Raw genomic sequence first — 17,591 nt, forward strand, 5'->3', positions numbered from 1 at the left:
AAATAAATATTCAGATATATCCTTACTTGGATGACTGTCTCATTCAAGCAGAGAACAAGGACACTCTTCTACGACACCTGGCGTTTGTGAAAAGGCTTCTAACATGCCTAGGGTATACAATAAACAAAAAGAAATCACAACTGGTACCCTCTCAAAAGATAACATTCCTGGGTGCAAGCTTGAATACAACTCCCCAGATGGCTTACCTCATGCCAGACAAGCAAAGGCAACTGACTACTTACTTCAAACTGATGGCAACAAAAACCCAGTCTTCTGCAAGACAAATTCTGCAGGCTCTGGGCTTCATGGCATCCTGCATCCTAATTCCATGTGCAAGACTGCATATGAGGAAACTTCAATGGTACCTAAAAAGTTTATGGAGTCAACATTCGCACCGTCTGGAAACAATGATTCCTGTCATTCCCTGCCTGCAACAGGAGTTTCTATGGTGGGCAAAGGCCTGTCACCAAAACATAGGACGGCCCTTCACTCTACCTGCCAGCCAAACCTTAACAACAGATGCATCAGATTATGCCTGGGGGGCCCCACATGGCAGGAAGATGCATTCAGGGCATATGGGCACCAGATCAAATGCATCTACATATCAACCAGAAAGAGATGCTAGCTGTTCAAAATGCCCTAACAGCTTTCAAGGGCTTACTTCATCCAGGACAACTACTGATAGATGGACAAAACCATAGTCATGTGGTATATAAACAAGCAAGGGGGCACAAACACATACCCCCTTTGCAGATTAACCATGGCACTGTGGAACACAGCGTTGACCTACCAAATACATCTTCAAGCTCAATTCCTGCCAGGAAAACAAAACACACTGGCAGACGATTTAAGTAGAAACCTTATGGATCCTCACGAGTGGAAACTATATCCACAAGTCTTCAGCATGATAACAGAGAAATGGGGGAGCCCAGACATAGACCTGTTTGCCTCTCCTCAAAATTATCAACTGAAAAGATTCTGCACAAGGACTTATCACAGACAAGCATGGAAAGTGGATGCCCTATCCTTCAGTTGGAAAAACCTATCAGTTTATGCCTTCCCTCCTCTGCCTCCTCTTCCCAAGGTCCTCCTAAAAGTCAGACAAGAGAAGCCAAAGATTTTAATTGCCCCGGACTGGCCCCGCCAATACTGGTACCCAATCCTAAGGAAACTAGTCTCAGTACCCAGCTTGGATCTTGCCTCAAAAACCCCAACTACTGTCCCAGCAAAACAATCAGATCCTGCACAATCAGTTACAGACTCCGAACCTGGCAGCATGGCTAATCCTGTAATCATACAAACGACACCTCTCAGTAAATCTGTGATGGATGTCATTTTGGAAGCCAGAAGGCCTAGTACTAGAAAATCTTATGCTGACAAATGGAAGAGATTCTGTGCTTGGAATCTAGCACAAGGAACTGATACAGCAGAATCACATATTCCCCAGATATTACAATACTTAACTGAGATGCTTGACAAAGGCCTATCCTTATCAATCAAAATCCATGCCTCTGCCATTTTGGCTCATTACAATACAGAGCCACCAATCTTTTCTCATCCTTTACTATAGCAGTATCTTAGAAGAGCCAAAAATTTAAGGCCTCCTAGATCATCACCATTACCTGCATGGGCCCTCAATATTGTGTTGGAAAAGCTGATCCTGCCTCCATTTGAACCAGCTGCTACCGCTGATGTTAAGTTCTTATCTTCTTTACCAGCAATTACTTAAGCAAGAAGAGTTTCAGAGCTACAGGCCCTCATGGCTGGTAGAGCCTTTTATCATTTTTTACGCAGACAGGGTGTCTTTGAGGACAAATCCTACTTTTATGCCTAAGGTCATTTCCAGTGTGGCTCTTAACCAAACAATTCATCTGCCAACTTTTTATCTAAATCCGCAGAACAAAGGGGAAAGATTTCTGCATTCCTTGGACATACACGGACAGCTAAGATTCTACTTGAGCAGGACTAAAGCTCTAAGAAAAACTGAGCAATTGCTAGTGTCGTATGCTGGAGGATCAGAGGGAAAGGCTATTTCAAAGCAGACAATTTCCAAGTGGATAAGCCATTGCATACGTTTCTGCTACTTACACCATAGCAAACCTTTGCCCAAGGGCATTAGGTCTCACTGCACCAGGGCTGCAGCTACTTCAGCAGACTTTCTGAGGAGTACCAACCAAGGACATTCTAGAGGCTGCTACTTGGAGTTCTGTTCACATCTTTACAAAGTATTACCATTTGCCACTCTAAGTCCAGGGCAGGCTCTGCCACTGGAGTGCTGCAGGGCCTTATAGCCTCACCTAATGCTGTTTAGCTCCAGCCTCCCAACCATAGCTTTGGGATTCTACCCAAATGTAATGACTGCAACAGTGAAACACGAAGAACATAGTACAGTTGTGTACACTTACCGTAAACGTAGATGTTTGAGTGTATTCACTGTTGCAGTCCAGGTTACCCTCCCGCCATCCCCCTGTCATTCTACAGTTTATCTTTCCTTCTCTATCTTCTACAACCTATGTGGTGTATTTGTAGATTTGTAGATGAAGATGAAGATAAAGTTTATATTGATGCATGCTTATATATAAATATTTATAATATTGCTACCTTTTTGGGGACACCTGACATCGGGGGCAAGAAAAACTAAAGAAAATGGCGTCTGCTGCATGTTTTGTACCCCTGGCGACCTGACATCATGGAGGAGAGGATGGCGGCCGACGCAGGACAAGGGCTTTGGAATTCAGGCCGATTGAGGGCAACCTGCCAGCAGATTACCCCAAATGGTAATGACTGTAACAGTGAATACACTCAACATCAAACATCTACATTTATGGTAAGTGTGTACAGCTGTACTTTTTGCAGGGCCTTATAGCTGGTCCTAATGCTATCTAAATTCCTCCTCCCATTCTTAGCTTTGGAAATCTACCCAAATATGATGACTGCAACAGTGAAATACGAAGAACGTAATACAGTTGTGTACACTTAACATAAATGTAGATGTTATAGTGTTTTCACTGTTGCAGTTCTGGTTACCTTCCCTCCCAACTCCCTGACTTGTTTTGGCTATACCTCTTATCTTTTCAATGCTTAAAAGAGTTTTGGTATGTTTGCTTTTTTGTTGAAGGTATAACATTGTATATTTTTAGATTTAATTGCTTCCCATTAGGGGGGCACCTGACATCTGGGGCAAGAAAAACTGATGTAATGACGTCGGCTGCATATTTTATACCCCTGAAGACCTGATGTCATGGAAGAAGAGTCCGCAACCGATGTAGGACCCAAGACTTTGTTAATCAGGCTGACTGAGGGCCACTGCAAGCAGATAACCTAAATGTGATGACTGCAAAAGTGAATACACTCGAACATCTACATTTATGGCAAGTGTACACAACTGTACTTTTTCTAGGCAGTGTGTAGCTAATAAGCGATTTGAAAAGGGTTTTGATTACTACCGTTTTTGAAAAATTTGTGTTCACTAGTTGGAGCTTGTCAAATGGTTCTTTAGAAGTTAATCTTGTGGCCATCTCAGATGGTTTGCCCATTGTTTTGTCTTTTTGTGGTCAGTTTATGAAAGGAGTGTTGCACGATCAACTCCCTCAAAAATCAAATTCCTCTTCCCTGGGATCTCAGCTTTGATGTTCTTCATATTTCACTGTTGCGTCGTCACATTTGGGGTATCTGCTTGCAGTAGCTCTGTCGGCTTGATTATCAAAGTCTTGGGTCCTGCGTCGGTTGCTGTCTCATCTTCTTCCATGACATCAGGTAGTCAGGGGTGTAAAGCATGCAGCCGTCGCCATTACATCAGTCTTTCTTGCTGTGCAGTGCCCGAAGCATAAGCAGGTGGCAAGTGCTGGCTGACTACTGAAATTTTCATTTTTGAGTTTCAGTACCGAAGTCTTCAACTAAAGCCAAGTACCAGGTTGGGGAAACTTTTTCTTGCTCTAATCCGATGTCAGTAAAAGTCAATAATTTTGTTTTTTGTGAAAAGCAAATACCTCAGATTTTCATTCGTACTGTATTCCTTGCTTAGGCCCTGACCATGACGTACTTTGCTGTTGGTCTTGTGCCTTATTTAAACAGTGAACTATTCATTGTCTGTATATTTACACTTCTGAATATTTTGGTACCCTGTTCAGTTACCCCAGATAGGTCTTCGGTAAGCAGTCCGACTACCGACATTCAGAAAAAACGGAAAGATAGACAGAGACAGACCACCTAGGTCCAAAGCTGCCGACGACGCTTCTAAGCTAGTCACCATTTCACTGGTACTCAGTGAGGCGCTTTCGCAGCAGCTGATACCCGCTACTTCAGATTCGCAGACCTCTACTGAGACCCATTCGGAGTCCGGTATGCCATGAGATGCTTCAAATGTGGAACCTGCGGATTTCTCTACCTTGGATGGGTCCAGAGCTGCTGTGCAGACACCGGCTTCTGAGGGTGTATCCAGGCCTACTGACTTGCATGTTAAACTTACGTCTTCTTCTTCAAGGCCTAAAACTTGATCCATGCCTAAAAAAATGATGCCCAGACAGCATGGTCAGGCCTCAATGCCTAAAAAACAAATTATAAGAATGGCTGAAGACCTTATTACTTTAATCAGGGGAAGCCAACCTTCCCCCTCTAAGAGACCTAGGACTGAATTTGCTTATGATACTTCTGATCAGGATTCTGAAATTTCTGTTTCCTCTGACCAGGATTTACCCTTATCTACCTAATAGGATTCTAATGAAGAGGACTCTATTCCCTCTGCTTTCCCTCCAGAGGATTTCTCTTTTGGTGAAAATTTACATACTCTTAGGGAGCATTTCCACTGGAAAAGCCAGGATTACTCTGATTGTAAAGAGGCTTAGGTATTTCTTACTCCTGCCCCAACACAGGCCTTTAGCTATCCCCCCTGTACTGGACATTGTTGATGGCTTTTCGGAATCTAGCTTGGCCCCTGATTCTTTACCTCCTGCTCCCAGAAAACCTGACAGATATTACAGGGTTGCTGACTCTCGCAAGTTCCTTTTTAAAAATCCTGCTGCGGATCCTTAGACCATTTTACAGGGGCCCAAGGGCATTAAGGCTAGTACTGCCAAAAATCCTACCCCCTCTGATAGAGATTCCAGGGTGCTGGATAGATGGGGTAAGAAGGTATACACTTCAGCAACCTTCGCCATTAGGGCCTTAAGCTGCCAGTTTCATATGTTAAAGTATCAGCAGCATATTATTGGATTGCTTAAATAGAAAATTATGTTGATTCCTGACTGTGCTGACTGCATTCTGCTGAACAAGTTGGAAAACATACTTTGCAATGTGGTTTTGATTCACTAGAGGCATCTTGCAGGGATGGTGTCGCTGGGTCTGTATTTAGAAGGCATGCTTGGCTTAAGGAGCAATCTTTGCCAGATCATGTTAAAGCTAAATTGCTGGATGCTCCCTTAAATCTGGATTGCTCTTTGGCAAAAAAGCAGTAGTAGTACTGAAGAAGATGGAGGAAAAAGCTAAATATATGCAAATTGTTTAAGATTTCCTACAGGTACAGCCTCCAAGATTTAGTACGCATTCGCCATCTAAGAATTGGTCCTTTCCTGCCTCTTCCAGGCCTTCTCAGTCCAAACCCAGAACCAGCAGAACACCCAGGCTTTAATCCCAAGGTACGCACATGACTAAGCAGTGGGGGGCTCCCACTTCCAAATCAGGGAGTAGTAAGACTCCCTCTATAGTAAACTGTCTCAATGACTTAACTTTAAAACTTCCAAGCCCTTCTCAACTGACTGCTCCTTTAGGGGGGAAAGATTGCTCTGTAGACAAAAAACTGGGAACTAATTACACAGGACAAATGGGTTTTAAATATAGTTTCCCAAGGATACAGATTTCAGTTCCACACGTTACCAGCCCCAAATGGTTGATCAGATCTATCTCCAAATCAGTGGGCAGAGGCTCAAAGCCAAGTACTCTCTCTCAAAAACATAAGGGCTATTAAAACTGTACCAGAATAGGAAAAGGGACAAGGTTTCTATTCGAGACTTTTCCTACTACCCAGGAAAGACAAGTCATGCCATCCTATCATGGACCTTTCTATCCTAAACACTTTTTTGGTGGTCCCAAAATTCATGATGCTAACTCTCTACCAGTTACTTTCTATGCTAGGCAAGGGTGCCTGGTTATCAACACTGGATTTAAAGTTAGCTTATCTGCACATCCCAATCAGGGAATCTTGCAGACGATACCTATGCTTCAAAGTAATGTTCCTGCACTATCAGTTCTCTGCATTGCCCTTTGGCTTATCTACTGCGTTCAGGGTATTCACAGAGTGCCTAGCTCCAGTCGTAGCATTTTGCAGGCAAAGAAGTATTCAAATATACCCATACCTGGACGATTGTCTAATTCAGGCAGAAAGCCAGGACATACTTTTGAATCATCTGGCATTTGTACACAAAATGCTAACTTGTCTGGGGTACACCATAAACAAAAAGAAATTGCATCTTGTACCCTGTCAACAAATATTCCTGGGAGGAAGCTTGAACACAACGTCCCAGATAGCTTTCCTCACGCCAGAGAAACAAATTAATTTGACAGCTTACTTCAAACTAATGGCCATAAAATCCCTGCTATCTGCAAGGCAAATACTGCAAGCCTTGGGGTTCATGGCTTCGTGCATTCTCCTAATTCCATATGCAAGACTGCATATGATGAAACTACAGTGGTATCTAAAAAGCCTATGGTGTCAACATTCCCAGGATCTAGAAGCAATGATTCCTCTCATACCTTGCCTACAGTTAGAGTTCCTTTGGTGGGCAGAGACCTGCCACCAAAATAAGGGCCTACCATTCACTCTACCCCCTGCTGCCCAAACCCTAACAGACTCATCAGGTTACACATGGGTGCTCACCTGGCAGGGACATGCTTTCAGGGCAAATGGAACCCAAGTCAAATGCACCTGCATATCAATCAAAAAGAAATGTTAGCTGTACAGAATGCTCTGACAGCCTTCAAGGACCACATTCTTCCAGGACAATTAATGGCAAGGATGGACAACACCACTGTTATGTGGTATGTAAACAAGCAGGGGGGACCCATTCATACCCTCTCTGCAGACTAGCCATGGCTCTGTGGAACACAGCCTTGAGCTACCAAGTGTATTTACAGGCTCAATTCCTGCCAGTAAAGCTAAATACACTGGCAGATGAACTAAGCAGAAAACTCATGGACCCACACGAGTGGAAACTGCAACCAAAGACTTTCAACACATTGATAAACAAATGGGGGAGCCCAGATATAGACCTGTTTGCCTCCCCCCAGAACTACCAATTGGACAAATTCTGCATAAGGACTCCCCACAAACAAGCTTGGAAATTTGATGCCCTGTCCTTCAACTGGAAAAATCTATCAGTGTATGCCTTTCTTCCTCTGTCTCTCCTCTCCAAAGTACTACTAAAGATCAAACAGGACAAACCAAGGGCGATACTGATTGCACCAGACTGGCCACACCAACACTGGTGCCCACTCTTGCGCAGTGTCACTGCTGGCACAATGGCACCTGCCTCAGACCCCTACCCTTTTGTCCCAGCAGGAGGCCCAGATTCTGCATCCTCAGCTTCAAACTCTGAACCTGGAAGCCTGGCTAATTGCTTGCTCTCTCCGTTACTATCCCTCTGTAAATAAGTGTTGAATGTCATTTTGGAGGCAAGGAGGCCTAGTACTAGAAAATCTTATGCTGAAAAATGGAAAAGATTTTGTTCCTGGAACCAAACTTAAGGGATGGGCACAGCAGTGCCCAGTTTACATCAGATTCTTCAATACTTAACTGAGATGCTTCACAAGGGCCTTTCTTTTTCCTCCATCAGAATTCATGCCTCAGCCATTTCAGCACATTACAACACAGAACCACCCCTCTTCTCTCATCCACTGCTCAAGCAGTTACTCAGAGGGGCCAAAAACTTAAGACCACCCAGGAGAGCCCCTACTCCAGCCTGGTACCTTAACTTTGTATTGGAAAAACTCACTTGACCTCCTTTTGAGCCAGCTGCAAGTGCAGAGTTAAAATTCCTTTCTTGGAAAACAGCCTTCCTTTTAGCAATCACTTCAGCAAAAAGGGTATCTGAATTACAGGCACTTATGGCAGTGGAGCCTTTCATCATCTTTCGTGTGGACAGGGTGTCTGTCAGGCCCAACCCCTCCTCATGCCCAAGGTGGTATCCACTGTGGCTCTTAATCAGTCCATTCATTTTTCAACCTTCTTTTCTAATCCACAGAGCAAAGGGGAATGGATACTACACTCCTTAGATGTGCACAGACAACTTAGATTTTACTTGGACAGGACTAAACCTCAAAGGAAATCTGAACAATTGCTGGTTGCATTTGCTGCAGGGGCAGAGGGGAAGGCCATTTCAAAGCAAACCATTTCTAAATGGATAGGCCATTGCATTAATTTGTGCTATAAGCACCATGGCAAACTTATCCCACAGGGGATAAGACCACACTCAACCAGGGCTGCATCTACTTTTACAGCCATTCTTAGAGGTGTCCCTACCAGGGACGTCCTAGAAGCTGCTACCTGGAGTTCTGAAAAAACTTTCACCAAGCATTGCCATTTGCGAATTTTCTCAAAATCCAGAGATGGCTTTGCCACTGCAGTCTTGCAGGGCCTTATAGCTGGTCCTAATGCTATCTAAATTCCTCCTCCCATCCTTAGCTTTGGGAATCTACCCAAACGTGATGACTGCAAGAGTGAAACGCAAAGAACATAGTACTGTTGTGTGTACTTATCATAAATGTAGATGTTCGAGTGTATTCACTGTTGCAGTCCTGGCTGCCCTCCCTCCAGCCCCCTGACTTTTTTGGTTTATATCTCTATTATCTTTTACTATGCTTAAAAGCTTTTTGGTGTTTTTGCTTTTTTGTTGGAGGTGTAACCTTGCATATTTATATTTAATTGCTTCCCTTTAGGGGGCACCTGACATCTGGGCAAGAAAAACTGATGTAATGGTGTCAGCTGCATGCTTTATACCCCTGACTTACCTAACTTCATGGAAGATGACAGCAGCCAACGCAGGACCCAAGACTTTGATCAGGCCAACTGAGGGCTGCTACAAGCAGATAAGCCAAATGTGATGACTGCAACACTGAATGCACTCGAACATCTACATTTATTGTAAGTGTACACAACTGTACTTGAAAAATTGTACCTCATTTTGAACCTACCTCTTTCAGGCTGATTAATGGTTCATTACTTGGGTGATTTTAATCATTGTTCTGATATCTCAAGGTGAGTGTCTGAGCTGCAAGCCCTCATGGTGGACCAACACTCAACGTCTGATTTTTCACAAAGACAGGCACTAATTCATCATTCAGTTCTAAAGTTGTTTCTAAATTTAACTTGAATCAAACTGTCAATCTCCCAGTGTTCGATCCTGATCCACAAAACAAGGTAGAAAAGATTCTGCATACCTCGGATGCATACTGGTAGCTCAGGTACTACCTTGGCGCAGCAGCACCCTTTTAGAAGTGCTGTCTTCTGCATGAGGGCTAAAAAAGGTTAACCTGTCTGTAAGCAAGCTATTGTATGATAGTGGTCCACTGCCTTTTTTTTGTTTTCTCTTACTCTCACCATAGTAATTGTCTTCCAAGGAAGGTTAAGCTTCACTCGACTAAGACATTAACCTCTTCGATGGCATATTGAAAAGGGGTGGACTCTGGAAGCATTCTGGAGGCAGCAGACTGGTCCTCTGTTCATACCTTTACAAATCACTACAAACTGGATTATTTTTCAAGGTCCAGGGCAGACTGCTAGGACCATTTTCCAGGGCTTCCTGGATCCTTTTAATTCTACCTCCCAGACATGGTAAGTTTTAGAAATCTACCCAAACTGCCACTGAGAATGATGTACCTGACTACATTTGCCCAAGTCCTACTTAACTGCAACAGTAGATGTTTTTTGAAAGCTGACTAGTACTGGATTACCTTGACTGATAACACTAAATGCCATTGAGGCAGTGAGGACTTTTGAGCATCTATTGGAACAGGTTAAAACTTGCACAACTGTACGTTTTTAGAGACTGTGAAATGTTTGTACTTGTTTCCTGAGGTTTGGGTTTTACTAAAATCACTTGAGTCTTCTGTTTTTGAGTTGAAATGGTTGTTAATCTATTTAAATAAAAGAATACATCACTTAATGCTGCGTGTTCTGAGATGCTCTTAACTGTCTGGGTTTCATTCGTTTTGTTAACTTGATAACAAAAAGTGAAATACTAATTTTATTTCAGTCAACCTCTAACATATCTAAGTTTGCAGATCATCAGTAAGTGACCGGGTAGTAGTTGTGTATTTGTTAAATTCACTATTGTAATATGTTGGCCTCAATTTTGTTGCACGTTTGCTTGCTTTTTCATCAAGTAACATGTACTCTGCTGCGTTTATGCTTAACACTTTTTTCTTTTAGTTACTGTAGTTTATCGAAGGAAAAAAAGGAAAATGGGTATTTACAGTCTTGTTCCCAAGAAGAAGAACAAAGCTTTAAAACAGCGAACTGTAATTGAAATGTTTAGGACTATGACGCAGCCCCCTTTAGTGTCAAAGGTAAGAAGCTTTTTTCTATTAAATGGAACAGTGTCGTTTAACTGGTTCTATACTAAAGTTGTATTGTAATTTGTTTATATACCTGGTCATTTATATTTAGTTTTTTTTTTTTCCAGAAGTTTACATTTATTTAAATCCTTTAATTCTGCTGAGCATGCATTGTGGTTTGGAGTGCAAGTGTGCAGTATGGCATAGGTTAGCTCACTGTTTGCAGACAGCTGTGTAGGACAAAAATAGAAAAAGAAGACTAGGATCCATACTGCCCAGCATAGAGTAGAAATGGGATACTGGAGGAGCAGGCCATGGAGGGGTGGCAGTGAGGGGGGGGGTCCCTGCTTTTACTCATCCTTCCTGGAGTACAGATAGTCTGCTTGACCTGATGGAGTGATACCCTGTGGAGGTAGGTGTACTGTTAGAATCAGAATTAATTTATTTTTTTTGACATTTGTAAATTGGGTTGGTCTGACTGGGCAGATGCCCTTTTTCAGCAGAGATCTGAGGACAACACCTCCAATAGTATGTGAAACCAGCAGTAAAATGTGGTCAGTAGTTACAAGACAGAAATACAAGGCAGACCGTTAAGATAAAGTAGATGCAAGTGACACAAGATTAATATAGCAGTTAATAAACAACTAACATGGTATACTTTTACAGGTGAACAGGAGTTAATGTATCAAATTAAAGCATGAACAGTACAAAAAAATATAATAAAAGTAAAATCTGTCCAGAAAAAAAAACAGCATAATGTAGAATATGTAGGAGATGTAGAGTGAGTACAGATTGCAAACATAGATGGGGAGCGAAAAGGTGAGGGGAAAAAAGGTTAAATGAGAAACAGAAATTTTATGTGTAGAGCATATGCAGGAGGATAACTCCAATAAGTCAGTGAAAAGAACTACAGAAATTAGGAGCTAAGAGGACATCAGAATGATGGTTGATAGTGATTGTTGGGTCATTCTAGAAGCATGACCATGATTTACGAAGGCTGTCTTTTAGTGCTATTTGGGTTGATAATAGACCTAACATTTAGTGGTAATTTATTCCAAGTATGAGCTACTGAGTAGCTGTAGAGGAGTTTGCTAATATTTGCAAAGGGCTTATAAACTTGTAGTAGGTGTTGAGAGCTACGTAGGGGACAGTTGAGGTTGTAGGGTTGGATGAGAGTTGAGAGAGGGGCAGGATTATGGTTCATGTAAGATCAAATGAGCCATGAGAAGCTGGGGAAGTAGAATTTGGTGATAAAATTCTAGCCATGGCAGGTTTTTTTAGAGGTATGCAGTGATGACTGTGATGAGGTTGTTTGGAGGCAAATCTTGCAGTTTTGTTGCAGTTAAGTTCTAATTTAGTCATAAGATTAGATTGGAGGATTGTCAGTGTAGGGGCCTCGTATTGTGTGGGGAGTAGGAAGGCTTATAAAAGAGAGAGTCTGAACGAATTGGTGAGGAAGTTTTTGTCAGTATAACAGACCAAGTTTATGATGAGTTTTTTTTCCTTAAATACATTGCTGTGTGTGGAGATTGAACTTAAGTTGCTAATCGATAACACCTAGTAGTTTAGTGTGAGGTTCGGTACAGATTGTTCTGTTAAGGGAGGAGACAGAAAATGTAGTTTTATGATGGAGAGTTGTAGGTAGGAATAGGAGAAGTTTGGTTTTCGTGGGGTTCAGTAGGAGTTGGTTGGAGGTAAGCCATCTTTTGACGTGGTGGAGACCCTCTTGGGTCAGGGTATTAAGGTGTGTGATGTCATCAGAGCAGGAAATTGTTGAATCAGCATATTGAAAAACATTAGAAAGTGGACAAGAAGAGTGAAGGCTATTAATGAAGATGTTAAAAAGTAGGGGTGTAAGGATGGAGCCTTGGGTCACCCCAGTTTGTACTTGTAGGAAGGGTAAGAATTTAGACTGCCATTTCATTGCCTGGAATCTGTTGGAAGAGTTGACTGGAGAACCACGGTAGTGCAAAGTTAGAGAAGTTTAGTGAACCTAGTTTGGATCGAAGTAGTCTGTGGGGAAACAGTGTCTAAGACTATGGATAAATCAAGAAACTTATTGTCACTGGATTTTACAATGGTATTTATAAAGGATGTCAGAGCAGTAGCAGTACTATGTTTCAGGTGAAAACCATGATGTGTTGGGAGTAAGGTTTTCTTGGAGAATATTGAGGAGCTGTTTTGTGGATGCATTTTTCTAGAATTTTAGATAGGGGAGATAGGATAGCAATTGGTCTGAAGTTTGAGGTGTCAGTTGCATTTCTGCCTTTATGTAAGGGAATGACGCACAATTTTTTTCCAGATATTGGGCACAGATTTTTCCTTAATGGATCTATTGAGTAATATGGAAATGGGGAACGCTATAAAGTTAGCAATTTTTAGGAAGTGTGGAGTTAAGTTTTCAACTGATGGTGAACATGTTTTAACTTTGGAGAGTAGGGACTTTGACATAGGTTGTAGGGACAGGTTTAAGAGAAAAGGTGGTAGAATGGATAGTGCTGGGGTTGTGGTGTCTGTGATATCATTTTTGGTAAAGTTGTGGATAGAATCAAAGATGGAATAAAGAAATGTAGCAAAATATGTGAAGAGCTGTTAAGGCAGGGGTTTGGGGGTGATTGGCAGCCAGGAATGTAGTAGCTTATTAACAGATTTCTGGAAATTTTGGGGGTTAAGGTGAGGATTATCAAGTTGGTTGTAGAAAATTTTGTCTAAAATAACCTATTTTAGTCAAGTTACAATGCTCTCTGTAGGTTTGGAGATCATTGGAAGATTTGGATTGTTGCCATTTTTTTCCATGCACTATTCCTGTTGTGAAGAGCTCTGGTGGTAAGTCTTAGCCATGAGGCAAAGTGAGACTTGGTCCTAAATTTTTCTGATGGGGGCCAGGGAGTTAAGCGTGTCAAGAAAGATGTTATTAAAAGCCAGGACAGCTTCCACAAGGTGGGGGGGGGGGGGGATTCTGAAGGAAGGACCAATTAATTGAATAGAGCAGGTGGTTGAAAGTATCAGAATTAAAAGTTGAGAGTTTGCTGCAGTTTTTGTATTGTTGGGGTTTTTTGAAGTTGAGGAGAGTGTCTTGTAATGGAGGTGGGATGGTGATCACTAAGGCTATCAAGAAGGGTAGAGGCATTTTGATAGAAATTAGGGTTGGAGGTGAGGAACCAGTGTCGTGTGGAGGCACAGTTGGTGTGTATAAGAGTAGGATTAGGGATTAGCTGGGAGAATCTAAAAAGGTTAATGGCGGAGTTGGGGGAGTCAGAGTCTAGGGTGTTCCAGTTGATGTTTACATCACCCAAGACAGTAGTTTCATAAGTGATGGTTTGATAGGTCCAGGGGAGAGAGAGTTCTAGAACTGGGATGTTACCTGGGGGATGTAAATGGATGCTATAGCTTATTTCTTATGAGTGTTTAATTGGCAGTTGGCACTGAGAATTTTGGCTGGATGAAAGTCAGGAGCAGGGACTGGGAGATGGTGATGGGTAAGTTGGTTTGAGTAAAGAATAGCTACACCTCCTCCTCCTCCTAGAGCCTGTCATGCCAAAGGATATTATTAACCTGGCGGAAGTATTTCATTACTGGATATATGCGGCTTAAGCTAACTTTCCGAGGGGCATAAAACTTTCTGAGGGGCATAAAATGTTAGGAGTGTGTAAGGACATCCAAGCATGAAAGGGAGAGATTTTGTTCATGAGACTTTGAATGTTCATTGAGAGAAAAGATAGATGTTTGGTGGGTGTGGATATTGTAGTCTGTAAAGAAGTAGTATGGGTAATGTTTTGGTGGTCTGAGGTCTAGGGACAGAAGCTGGGGGTTAGGCTGTCTATCATCTGATAGTAGTAGATTTGAAAGGATTAGTCTGAAGGGACTAAAGTGGTGGTTTAGGTAGATTTTAGTTTTGAGGGGGAGTGTTGGTAGAGGGAATAGCTTAATTTAATGTAAGGTAGAGTTCAATTGATAGAGATGGGGCTAAAGGGAAGGAATGGATGGCAGAGTGAGTTGCTACAGGATATATAATAGGTGGAGTGTTTGGGAGAATGCATTGATAAGAGGTGCATAGGAGGTTAGAATGGGTGTGGTAAAGCTAATAAGTAGAAAGCTGTATGAGAAATGTGTGTTGACAAGCATGATATGGCAGGCTTAGAAACTGTGGGTAGGTTCTAAAATAGAAGTAATGTAAGAGCAGAGTTTGGGAGCTGAGAACATAGTCTATAATAGTGAGATGTTAGAAGGTATGCAGGAAGGGATGGTAGATTGGACGATGGAGGAAGTTAGGATGTGGAAGGAGGATTGGACAAAGGGGATAGACTATAAATCAAATGAAAGTGGGGGTGGGTGGGATTGGGGGTAGGGTAGAGCATGAGAGCAGAGTGAGCCTGTGAGCAGCGAAGGGGAATAGAGCGGGTTGAAGCATCTTAGTGATATTCAGCCATACATAAAAGCAATCGGTACGTTAGAAACTTTAGAGCCAGGAGTAAGCCTTTTTTAAACTAACTGGAAAGGTTGCATGAAAAAGCAAGGAGCAGAGGGGTTGATGAGAAGGTGAAGGGTAAGTTGCGTGCATGCATGAAATAAGTAAGCAGCTGAGTAGAGGACAGACTACAGGTTTTGCAGATTTCAGGACAGGACGGTACTGATCTAAGTATGTAGGGTTTCCACTACCCTAAAAAAAAAAGGCAATTACTAGACATAAATGATAAAGCACAGGTGAAAGCAGATGAAGTACGCTGCGGTGATGTGTGGAGGAGTCACTAATTGCTAACAATACAGTAAATAATAGGTCTTTGGCTAAAGCACATAAACTGAGGAAATGAAGTTATTTTAAGTAGGTCAGAGGTGCTACCATACCTTAGTGTGTTGGTGTCTTAGCTGGGCAGACTGTGAACTTGGAATTGTTTGGTGTCCAGAGGGCCTTTGGTCCTAGAAGAGAAAAAAAGGGAGAGATGAGAGAAAAAGTTGAGAAGAAAGTACACTTAGAGTGAGATAGTTAGGTAGCCCAAATGGAGAGAGTAAACAAGGTCAAATATAGATGTTCTTTGTGTTTCACTGTTGCAGTCATTACATTTGGGTTATTTGCTTGCAGGTAGCCCTCAGCCGGCGTGATTATCACAGTCTTTGCTCCTGCATTGGATGCTCTCTCTCCTTCCATGACGTCAGGTCGTCAGGGGTATAAAGCATGCAGCTGACATCATTACGTCAGTCTGTCTTGTGCGGTGCCCGAAACAGAAGCAGTTCGCAAGTGCCAGTCGGCCGACTCCTGAAACTTTCGTTTTTGAGTTTCAGAACCGAGGTCTTCAAAATAGCTAAGTACCCCATTGGGGATCCTTTTTCTTGCTCTAAACCGATGTCAGTAACAGTTAACAATTGTATTACCTGTGGAAAGCAAATACCTCAAAGATTTTCATTCGTACTGCATTCCTTGGGCCCAGACCACGACGTCCCTCGCTGTCTGTTTTGTGCTTTATTCAATCCTTGAACTATTCCTCGTCTGTTCATTTTTGCATCAAACTATTTTGGTACTCTAATTATCCTGAAATGGCTTCAGTATGCCATCCGACTACCAACATTACGGAAAAACATAAAGATAAAGACAGAGACAGACCGCATAGGTCCAAAGCTGCCGACGACGCTTCCGTTAAGCTAGTTGCCAATTTGCCGGTACTCATGTGTTTTCGCAGCCCTTGATACCCGCTACTTCAGATTTGCAGGCCTCTACTGAGTCCCATTTGGAGTCTGGTATACCGCGAGTTGCTTCTTCGACCATGGAACCTGCAGATGTCTTTACCTTGGATGGGTCTGGAGCCGCTGTGAGGCACCGACTTCTGAGGGGTGTATTCATGCTTAAGGACTTGCATTTCAAACCGATGCCATCTGCTTTTTCAAGGCCTAAAACTCAACCCATGCCTAGAAAACCAACATCCAAACCGCATGGTCAGGCCCATATACCTAAAAAAAACAAATAATGGCTGAAGACCTTATTTCTTTAATTAGGGGAAGCCAGCCTTTTCCCTCTAAGAGACCTAGAACTGATTTTCCTTCTGATTCTTCTGATCAGGATTCTGAAATTTGTTTCTTCTGATTACAGGATTTCCCCTTATCTACCTATGAGGATTCCGATGCAAAGGACTCCAGTCCCCCTGCTTCCCCTCCAAAGGATTTTTCTTTTGGTGAAACCTTGCATGCTCTTAGGGAACATTTCCACTGGGAAAGCCAGGATTACTCTCACTCCAAAAAGAGTTTTAAGGAATTCTTACTCCTACCTCAACACAGGCCTTTAGCTATCCCTCCTGTCCTGGACATTGTAGATGATGCCTTGGAATCTAGCCTGGCCCCAGACATTTTACCTCCAGCTCACAGGAAACTGACCAGTATTACAGAGTACCTGACTCTCACAAGTTTCTCTTCAAGAAATCTACTGCGGACCCAGAAACCATTTCCCAGGGACCTAAAGGCATTAAAGCTACTACTGCCAAAATCCCTACACCCTCTGATAGATACTCCAGGGCCTTGGACAGATAGGGTAAGAAGGTATACACTTCTTGCTACTTTGGCCTTTAGGGCCTTAAACTGCCAGTTTCATATGTTAAAATAGCAGCATATTATGGGACTACTTAAACAGAAAATGATGTTGATTCCTGACTGTGCTGTAAATAAAGAATTACAGGATTTAATGCATTCTGCTGAACAAGTTGGTAAACATACTTTGCAATGTGGTTTTGACTCTTTAGAACCATCTTCCAGGGCTGCTGTCACTGGGTCTGTTCTTCGAAGGCATGCGTGGTTTAAGGAGCAACATTTGCCAGATCATGTTAAAGTTAAATTACTGGATGCTCCCTTAAACCAAGACCACCTGTTTGGCAACAAAGCAGAAGTCGTCCTTAAAAAGATGGAGGAGAAAGCCAAATCTATGCAAACTGTTAAAGATTTCCTGCAAGTACAGCCTCCCAGATTCAGTAGGCATTGGCCTTCTAAGAATTGGTCCTTTCCTTTCTCTTCAGGCCTTCTCAAGCCAAACCCAGGAACAGCAGACCACCTAGGCTACAGTCTCA

General features: G+C 42.5%; 1 protein-coding gene across 1 annotated transcript in view; it reads left to right on the forward strand.

Annotated features, from left to right (window-relative positions):
• EHMT1 (euchromatic histone lysine methyltransferase 1) overlaps positions 1-17,591 on the forward strand; it is a 1,716,251-nt gene that overhangs the window by 180,182 nt on the left and 1,518,478 nt on the right. The window contains exon 4 of the mRNA XM_044058169.1: positions 10,421-10,557. Coding sequence (XP_043914104.1) covers positions 10,421-10,557 — 137 coding nt within the window. The remainder of the gene's footprint in view (positions 1-10,420; positions 10,558-17,591) is intronic.

This window comes from Protopterus annectens, chromosome 16.part0 (genome assembly GCF_019279795.1).
Source record: "Protopterus annectens isolate FY-2018-M chromosome 16.part0, PAN1.0, whole genome shotgun sequence".
NCBI classification, from domain to species: Eukaryota; Metazoa; Chordata; order Ceratodontiformes; family Protopteridae; genus Protopterus; species Protopterus annectens.